Here is a 10,052-nt window from a genome sequence, read left to right on the forward strand (position 1 = left end):
GCCCAGAGGTGTGAGCTCACTGGTTTCATTTCTCCCTCCACATCCACTTCTGGCTATTCACATGGACACACGGAGCTCAGAGACGGCTCTCCAGGCAGGCCCTGGCTGGCTCAGGCTGCTCATGGGAAGTGTGGGGCATGCTGTGCAGGGAGCCCCCCTCCAGGATGCAAGAGGGAGAGCAGGTGGCACAGATGACAGCAGCAGGTGTCTGTGCTGAGTGAACTCACCTGTGTCCCCACTCATCTGCAGCAGAGTGGAGCACAGATGTGCTGGCAAGCTGGTGAGGGACCAGGGAGCGTCACCCCAGCCAGGCCCAGGCCTCAAACGGTTTCTTACAGAGAGCACACACCACAGGCATAGGAAGGAGGCTTCTGCTGCTGAGCACAGGGGTACACAACGTGCAAACTGCTCAGAGCCAAGAGATTCGCCACTTTCCCATTCCTCTACAGAGTGCCCCAGGGTTTCTTCTGGAAGCTCTGAGGGAAAGGATAAACATGTTCCATCCCACCGCTGGGGAAAGAAACAATTTAAGCAGAAGTCATGGCAGGTTTGCCCAGCACCACCACAGTGGCCTCTACCTCCTTCATGGAAAGGGACAGCATGGGGTGCTCTGTCTCAGGGCCTGGGGGCCATGCTGAGAGGTGGGGCCTTGCAGCAGCCAGACAAGCCCATCCCATCGCTCTGCCACACGTTGGAAACTGCTAGTCTAATTTTCTCAGCCACACAGTGGCTTAGGGGACTGCAGGTACCTGACTGGAATCTGTGCCACTTCAAGGGTGTCTGAGCTTCCCAACCTTCACACAACTCTCTGCCCGGTCTAGAACAGGGGCTAGATCATGGGCTGTGCCAGAAGGACCTAGACTAAAGCCCAGTCCTGTCAAGGAGCAGCTGACATGGAACTTGCCAAGCTTCATTCTGTTCATCTGACACAGCTCAGCCTCCCTCCTCCAGTGTTGCTGCGGGCACCTTTACCCACAGTCAGTCAATATCACATGACCCAGCAATTCTACTCCCAGGGATCTACCTAAAGGACGCAAAAACGTTAATTCAAAAGGATTCATGCATCCCTCTATTTATTGCAGCACTACTTACAGTAGGTAAATCCTGAGAACAACCCAAATGCCCAGAACTAGGTAAGTGGATCGAAAAGCTGCGGTATATATACAATGGAATACTATTCAGCAATCAAAAAGGTAAAATGCCATTTGCAGCAACATGGATGGAGCTGGAAGGGACCATGCTCAGTGAAATAAGTCAGAAGAACAAAGAAAAATATCGAGTGGTTTCACTTATAGGAGGAATTTAAGAGAAGCAAATAAGACATGGGAATAAGTGTATACTTATTACAATACAAAACACAACAAAACAAAAACAGACAATTATAAACCAAAGACCTTACATGGGAGGGGAATAGAGAAGGATAAGAGAAGGGAGGAATGTGGGGAACTATGGTGATGACAGGAGGGGAGGGGGAAAGTGAACATTGTTATAAAAAGAACAATAATGTAAATAGATATATAAAATTTTTAAAAAGCCATAGTCAGCCGCCTCTTGCCCCTACATGTGAGCGCCAGTTTCCCCCACCAGCCAACAGGATAAGAAGGCCACAGCCTAGCTGCCTTGCAGTGATGGGGACAGCTGAAGGGGACCTCACGGAGCAAGCCCAGCGAGGGGCTTCCTGCCTGCAGTCCACAACTTCGCCAGCCAGGACCACATGCTGACAACAGAACGTCCCCCCCCTGGGCAGCGGTGGCCATGGTCTCTGTGTCCATTAGCACCTGTCCCTCTCTGTCCCCAGAGCACAGCAGAGCCTGGCATGGGGCAGTGGGCAGCTGTCTCGGAATGAAAGTGAATGGACGAGGGCTCTGGAGAACCAGAAGGTCTGAGTTGCTTTTCTCCTTCTCAGGTTGACTCTTACGATGTGACAGTGGATGAAGAGCTGGGTGACATCCAGCTTGTTAAAATTGAGAAGCGCAAGTACTGGCTGCATGACGACTGGTACCTAAAGTACATCACGCTGAAGACACCCAATGGGGACTACATCGAGTTCCCCTGCTACCGCTGGATCACGGGCGAGGGCAACATCATCCTGAGAGACGGACGAGGTCAGTGGCTCAGACCCCTTTCCCTTCTGGGCGTCCCAGGAACCAAGACTGCCTGGTAGGAGAGCTAGCTCAGCTGTCAGTGGCTGAGCACCTGCAGGCGGGCGAGCTTCCCAGGTACAAACAAGCCCCAGGCACAGAGGGTGGAGAGGGGGTCACGCATGAGCCATGTCCTCCCTCAACGCTCCAGTCCTTCAGGAGAAGATTATGGACCCTTCCTATCAGCTGCTAATAGGGGCCCTGGGAACAAATACTCTAGGCCAGATCCCTGGCTTGGCTGTTCTCCAGGGTCAAGGTAATAACATCACATTCCAGATTCACAGACTCTAGGTGCAGGCTACCCTCAGTGAGGACATAGAAAGACTGGGGCTCCAGGGCACCCCATGAAGACCTGAGAAGAGACAGGGTTGACCAGGAGCATCCCTTGTGCCAGCTCAGCAAGGCTGTGGGCAGGCACAGTGTTCATTCATGTCTATTAAACCTGAAGTGCCGCTTTCTATTGAAAAAGAATCAGAAACCACCTCTCTTAGGCAAGACCCTCAAGTGGTCACACATTGTAAGAGGCACACACAGTAGCCCAATTTCGAACAGGGAAAAAGCAGCCGATGGCAGAGGCCAGGTAAGGCCACCATCTCTGAATGGCTTCCCCTTGTACACCAGCCCCTCAGAGCATGCATTAAATCCATGCCTTAGCAAAATTCTGCCTTTTCTGCAGTCATAATGCGGCTGTTTCCTCACACTGCAAGCCTGAGCTGTAAGCCCTCAGGCGCCATGTACCCACCAGAACGATGAAGGGCAACCGCTGCTGCCAGTGTCACCTCCCTCCTGAACATGCATCCCCTAGCCCTAGTTCTGTGTTCTTTGGCTGTCCAGGAAGGTACAGGGTAGGTCAAAGGAGGACTAGCACCCACACTTTTTAGCTAAGAGGAGACATGCTTCTGCACCTGGTGTTCTCACACTGTGAGATCATATCCCCTCGTCCCCAAGGTGGACTTTAAGCCAAATTCCAACAATACTCTGAACTGAATAATTTGGGACTAGCATGTTTTTTTGTTTCCCGACCTTACTGAAGAAAAAAAGATTCAAAATTCACTCCATCCCACGGACACAGAGCACCTGTTTGAAGGAATAGATTCTCTATGGGTCTTTTGGAATCTGCGCCCCTAACGCTCCTGAGTCACCTGCCAAGTTCCCAGATTTCTCAGACATGAGGGTAGAGTGTTCCAATACCTTCAGGGTGAGGGAAAATGGTGTTAAACACCTTGGAAACTTGGTGTGTGCAATTCTGCATGTCATGCCTTATTCATACAGGAAACTGAAGCAATTCCACTCCTCAGAGCCAGGTACCCAAGAAGTGTCTGGGGCTTTGAGATGGGATGGAGGCGATGTTGGCAAGTACCCGCCACAGAGCCCCCTACAGCCAATGAGTGCAGTGTGCCCCAAAATTAACATTCTTGCCTTCTGTGGGCTCAAGCCCCCCCACCTGGGTAGCTTTACACCCCCTGAGTTTTGCTCTCTGGACCCCAGTTCCAAGCCTAGAACTGGAGCTGCATTACCCAGAGGAGCTAAAGCCTGTCAGCTACCGGTAATGAGTACCCAGAGACCGAGGGTGGGTGTTCACAAACTTTTATCACAAACTTTTATCACAACTTCCAGAAAAACTGACTGCTGCATCCAGTAACAATAACAGGGCGTGTGTTTTGAGTGTTTTTGATTTGTTTCAGTTTCTAATAGCTTGTTTTCATCATACTTCATAAAAATTGCCATCTGTGATGAAATGGCCATTTTAAAAGCCTGACCCTTCACCAGAGAGAGCTGAGTGAGCAAGCATGAAGATGGGGACTAAGTCTGTCAGCATGGGGTCTGGATCTTGGGTTGAAAAATGTACAAATTAGCTGTGTGATCTTGGGCAAATCCAACAGCCAAGGGAGTCAGCCTCCATTTCCTCCATGTAAAAAAGAGGTGTGGTCTCAGGCGTCAATGAGATGCTGTGTGCACAGCCCTCAGCAGGGGCCAGGCATGGGCGGGAAACCTGAACTTGGACATTGCCATCCTCCTCCTGCAGACTTTTCTCATACGTGTCCTTCCCCCACAGCAAAGTTGGCCCGGGATGACCAGATTCACATTCTGAAGCAGCACAGACGCAAAGAACTGGAAACACGACAAAAACAGTATCGGTGAGTTCTGACACCAGGCCATTTGGTCACGGGGCCATGGTTCTTCTATCTTGACAGGATGGTACCGAGTAAACCCTGCCCACTACTACAGCCAGGCGCTCCAGGAGCTCCCTGTGCTGCCCCTCAGTGCCAAACTCTAGCAAACACATTCGAGGGAAAGGTAGGAAGGAGTTCAGGAGAGACGCTTGGGACCAACCGCAAAGGCATTCAGAAGTGGGGTGGCAAAGGCTCGAGTTTACCTCAGTACCCTCCCAGGGCCTTTGAGGGCAACCCCTCGCTTTTTTAGTGCCTTCTTATAACAACTCAACTATAAAAATGGGACATGATCTACAGCGAAATTGACAGATCTTAGGTAGCAGACCAAAAGAATGAGAACTCAAATTATTAAATTAGAAATAAGAGGGAACATCAAAACCAACCTTCATAGGAATTAAAATGAAAAATAAGGCAAGCTATGAGCCACTAAATACCAACAAGTTAGATAACTTAGAGCAAATACAAATTCCAAGTTTCAAGCAGAAATTATGTGACTTTAAATCAATACAAGAGAAGCAATTCAATTAGTAATTTTAAAACTTCCCACAAAGAAAAGGGCGGGCCCAGATGACTTCACTGGTGAAATCAACCAAATATTTGAAGAATTAATACCAATCCTGCGTAAGACTTCCAAACAACAAAAACAATGACAAATACATCTCATCTCTGTATGAGACCTGCAGCAAAATCAAAAGAAAACTATACACCAATATCTCTTCATAGAAAGGCATTTTCAACAAAACACTTAAACACCAAATTCAAATTCAGTAGCACTAGATGGCATTATACAATATGACCAGGTGAGATTTATCCCAAGTTTGGAAGATTAGTTTGATAGCAAAAAAGCATTGGACAAAATCCAATATCCTTTCATTTAAAAGAATACTTCAAAAGTAGGAATTGAAAGGAACTTGTAAGAAAGACTCACAGTTGAGCAGGGAGGCTGGGGCAGTGCTGGACGGCATCCCCCAGGCAGGCTCTGCACTCCAGCCGCAGCGACCTCGCTAGGAGGCTTTTCAAGGTGCGGCCATGTCGCTCCTGGTTTCCATTTGTGAGGAGAATGGGAGTGAGGAGTCGCGTGCAGAAAAAGGTCTCGAGGACGCCCGGCAGCACGTGTGATGCAGTCTCGCTGCATGCAGTGAAAGGGCTCCAAGAACATGGGGTACCTGGGAAACACTCAGGTGGCCCCAGAAAATCCCCCACGCGGCATGTGGGATGCAAGTGGGGGACTCCATCTCGCTGCCTGGAGATCATCCCACCATCTTCGGAAAAATTGATCTCGGTGATGCAGTTAAATGACCTCTCTTCAGAAGCCCTGTAAAATGAACGATTCTGACAACAGCCTTAACAACCAAACATGGTCGGCTGTCTCAAGCCTGAGGTCAAGATGCCCAGAGGACCAAAGTACTCCTGGAGTAGAAGGGGGAACTGGAGAGAGGAACCCACCAGACGGCTGAGACCCAGCAGAACACACGCTGAGGCCCTCAGCGCTTCAAGGACTGCGTGCCTCAGAAGAAAGCTGGCAGCAGCAGCAGCAGCGCCTCAAGTCCACGCTGGTGGAGGCAGAGCTGGCCCGGGCTGCGGCCGCCACGCCAGTCAACCCAAAGGGCACCACGGGAGAGCTGAAGGCAGAGACACAAATGACACTGCACATCTGAGGCAAGTCCCCCCTCAGAGGCTTGCCGAGGGACAGCCCTGCAAAGAGGCTCACTCAGCAACAAGGGCCGCCATTAAAATGGCCACCAGAGGCAGGCTTTGAGAAAGTGTGCTGGCGGCTGCTTCTACGAGGCAGGGATGAAGTGGAAAAACACCCCTAGGAAATACAATGTGAGATAAACAGGGGAAGAAGCCTCAAGCTTTCCAAGTCCTCAGAGTCCATGCATGGAACAATTTTGTTCACAGCTTAGGTGCTAAGAGGCAAAAACAAAAGCAAAGGCCAGTCACCTGGAGCTTAGTGGGAACCAGCACAAGATGGAGACAGAGGCCGTCCTGGAGTAGCCGAAGGAATTGAAGCAAAGGGCGATAGAGACAGAAACCTCTAAGAGGCCTGTCTGAGCCAGAAAGGGGCTGAGAAGAGCCAGGAGTATGCATGCAACTTGCTGCAAGAATCCACAGGAGGCTGAAGCTGTCTCCACACTGGAATCATGGAGGAGCCACTATAGCCAGGTTGTAGATGACCAGGGAGGACGGGAGCTGGAAACTACTGTCCTGAACAACCACGTGACAGACCCCGTAAACAAGTCTTTGATGTGACAGAGCACGTCTGAGATCCTGGAGAGCCTGTCGGCCAGCACACCGCCAAACATTGGCCTTCGAGCTGAGGAGCAAGAGGACACAGGCGCACTCGAGTTCCAGCTTCTAAAGGCCTTGGTTTAGGGCCATCACGTGGGGGTGATTAGCAGCAAGGAGCCTCAGGTGTAGAAGAGCAGGCTGGAGGCCAATGAAATGGCTCCCAGCTGAAGGCTGTAGCAAGAGCACAAGGTCCTTAAGTGTGAAGTGAGCAAACATTGAAGTAGCACTTCTGTCCCAGAGATCCAGACTCCTCAGGACCGTGGGGCAGAGCACCACGACCAGCTGCCCTGCTATGAGAGTTGGACCAGCTTTGATCTCACACCACATAGCTGGGTAAAAAATAATAAAAAGGGCCCCGGGAGCAGGCTTAGTGACCAATATGAAGTGCATACCCACCTATAGGGGCAATGTTTCTTGCCTACTGCTTGCTGAAAAAAATGAGCTATTATTGGTGCTGTGAAATAAAGTCACATGCGCAAAGAAAAGTACCTCACACGTCAGAAACAATATCATACCTAATGGGGAAAAGCTGCATTTTTTTTTTCTTGAGTCAGGAATAAGATCTTTATGTCAGCTTTTGCCATTTCTGTTCAACATTGTACCGAAAGTCCTAGCTAGACCAATCAGCCAAGGGCGGGGAAAAGGTGCCCACACTGGAAAACAGAAAGTGAGATCATCTCCATTTACAGTGACATAATCTTGTATATAGAAAATCCTAGGGAATTCACACACACAAATGGAACTGTGTGTGAATTCCTTAGTGTGTGTGTGTGTGTGTGTGTGTGTGTATCCTGCAAAGTTACAGGATACAGGATCAATACACAAAATTCAATGTTTTTCTACGTGTTAGAAATCAAACATCAAAAGGAACTTGCAAAATCAAATGTAGAAGCTGTTAGCATACATTGACATTCATCTTCAACACTCTAACCAGTCTCCACAAGCAGTGTAAGGCTATGTATGTCATCAACATTTGCCCCAGCTGGGTAGTATCTGTTTTTCACATTTCTATTTACAAAGGGGTCAGTCATCCCTTAACACCATCTCCTTCTCCCCATCTCAGGAGCCGATTGCTCTCAAGTGTAGTTTCAGAAATTCCCACAAGACCACTATGTGTTTCCAGTTACCTCCTCAAAACTGCCCTTTGCTATTTCCTCTTTCCACCAAAAACTTACATTTCCATGAAACAATGAAAATGCAAGAACATCCACGTGTAGCCCCTTAAGTGCCTCACAGAGGGTGCTGATGCTGGGCACTGTGGGGCTGTTGCACATCTGATAGAGAGAGAGGAGGAGAACGAAGGTAGGCTTTACTTCATGTCATTAGAATACGCATTTGCAGATCAAGTGTTAAAGACAAAACCATCGACATTTTAGAAGCTAGATTATTATGGCTTCAAGGTGGAAGAAGATTTTTGAAACAAGACTCAAAAAGCACTAACTATAAGGGAAAATTTTTCACCTACCTTGAAATGAGAAACTTCTGTTCACTAACAAATACCACAAAGGAAGTAAGTAAACAATTCACAGAGTGCTTAGCAAATACTATCCTTAATATACCAAGAGCCCCCTACAAATTTATGGCAAGAGAATTACTTGAGCAGCCACTGAGCAACAAGTATATGAGCAATACAATCTCTTTTTTAGTCATTAAAAAAATTGCTCAGCTTCATTCATAACTGAAGAAATCAAAAGATCACAACAAATTACTGCTACTACTACTGCATACACACACACACCATCTGCAACAGACTGAAAGATCCTGAGCCTCCCAAGAGATACAGAACTGAATGGGAGACAAGCTGGTGGAGTGTGAATTGATAGTCCTCTGTAGAAAACAATTTTGCAACATACATTAAAATAGAATCTACGTCATAATCTACACCCCAAATATTGTGTTCCTGGATCCAAATCCCTCTTCCTATGAAACAAGATGCATATACACATATGTTCACAATAACATTCATTATGAAACCAAAAAATGGAAACCTCTCAGTGTACATCAGTAGAACAGTGAAAATTCTGCCTGCAAGGAAAATCAAACCACTGCTTCCAGAGCAACATGGATGAGTCTCATCAGTATGTTATCAAAGAAGAGACGCCAGGCACAGGCCGGCCAGTTCAGGAAGCTTGGATTTGTATTGCTGAAAGAAATTCATTTAGAAGTAGAACAATAAATAGCAAGGAAACTTACCATAAAAGCAAGAATGGTGATTGGTGGGGTGAATGAAAAGGAATAGTTTGAAGGTGCTAACTGTTCTGGTTTTTTATCTGCATGTTCATTTTATAGTTGTTTTGTGCATTTTTGCACATGTGAATGTGTTCATTTGTGTGTATACATCCATCTATTATATTTCATTAAAAATTTTAAATAAAACTTCTGTCTTTAGTAGCAAGTGAAGGCCAGTAATCTGATTGTACTGGTGTTAAGGAGCTATGAATTTGAGATTTCTTTTTAGATTATTTGTGTTCAAGCCTATCAATGCAGGTGCCATATAGTGTGATATGAGACTTGTGCTTGCTACCCTGGACAAAGCACTGGCCAAGAGCTCTGCACCACCCATCCCCATCACACAGAGCTGTTATTTCTGTGCTCCTTCCTTGGCTTTCGCCCCCAACTCCAGCCCTGTGGAGGCTGGAACACCTCAGCAAACACTCCAGGTGCTCCTGGGTTGTAGAAGGAAGAAGTCCTAGATTGTGTGGTGTTAAGTGGCTGCCAGAGAAGCAGGCAGTTTTTGTGTCCTCTTAGATGAGTGGGAAAGTGTTCTCAGTGCCACACTAATTCAGACTAAGATGTTAATGGCTAATAAGTTCATCCCACAGATATTTTGTCTTAATCTATTGTTAATCGTTATACTTGTTTTCCAAAGTGTTCCCTGGAGCATTGGTCCCAAAACTTCCTCCCCAGAAAAGGAACCCATGATAAATACAAATTTAAGAAATTTAATTTAATATCCCCCTCCTGGAATTTCACAGTACAGAAAAACACTGAAAACTCTATTACGTGGTCATGGACTATAGTTTTTCAAAAGAATATGATATATGACTCAATATCCTGCAAAATGAGTGTGCTCTGGAACACCCCATGGAACATACCTCTTTACCAAGAGGAAGTAGGTTTGTGATGTGTTTGTCTCACAAGGACGGGGCTCATGCCAGGCTCTAGGGAGAGGGGCAGAAGGAAGGGTGAGATAGTTTACCCCTTCCTTAGATTTAATCGCCATGTTTTCTTTCTTTCTCATTTAACTTATCGGTCCTTTTCACACCCCTCTGTGCTTCCGTTCAGGAAACAGTGAGCTTTGCACCATCTGCATAATCTTGGAGTTCCTTTTTCACATGAACCTCCAGGCTTCCAGATCAGAGTTATAAAGTAAAACAATTTACAGTCTGCATAAGTCAGGAAACCAGCAAATCCAGCTGGTCCTCATCACTCAATCAGCCAGACA

The 10,052-nt window shown here is 47.2% G+C and overlaps 1 protein-coding gene across 1 annotated transcript in view; it reads left to right on the forward strand.

The window, feature by feature from the left end:
• ALOX5 (arachidonate 5-lipoxygenase) overlaps positions 1-10,052 on the forward strand; it is a 42,615-nt gene that overhangs the window by 6,312 nt on the left and 26,251 nt on the right. The window contains exons 2-3 of the mRNA XM_004680645.2: positions 1,907-2,105; positions 4,198-4,279. Of these exons, the coding sequence (XP_004680702.1) occupies positions 1,907-2,105; positions 4,198-4,279 (281 nt within the window). The remainder of the gene's footprint in view (positions 1-1,906; positions 2,106-4,197; positions 4,280-10,052) is intronic.

Source organism: Condylura cristata, unplaced genomic scaffold, assembly GCF_000260355.1.
Source record: "Condylura cristata isolate star-nosed mole 26May11 unplaced genomic scaffold, ConCri1.0 scaffold00011, whole genome shotgun sequence".
Taxonomy (NCBI): Eukaryota; Metazoa; Chordata; class Mammalia; order Eulipotyphla; family Talpidae; genus Condylura; species Condylura cristata.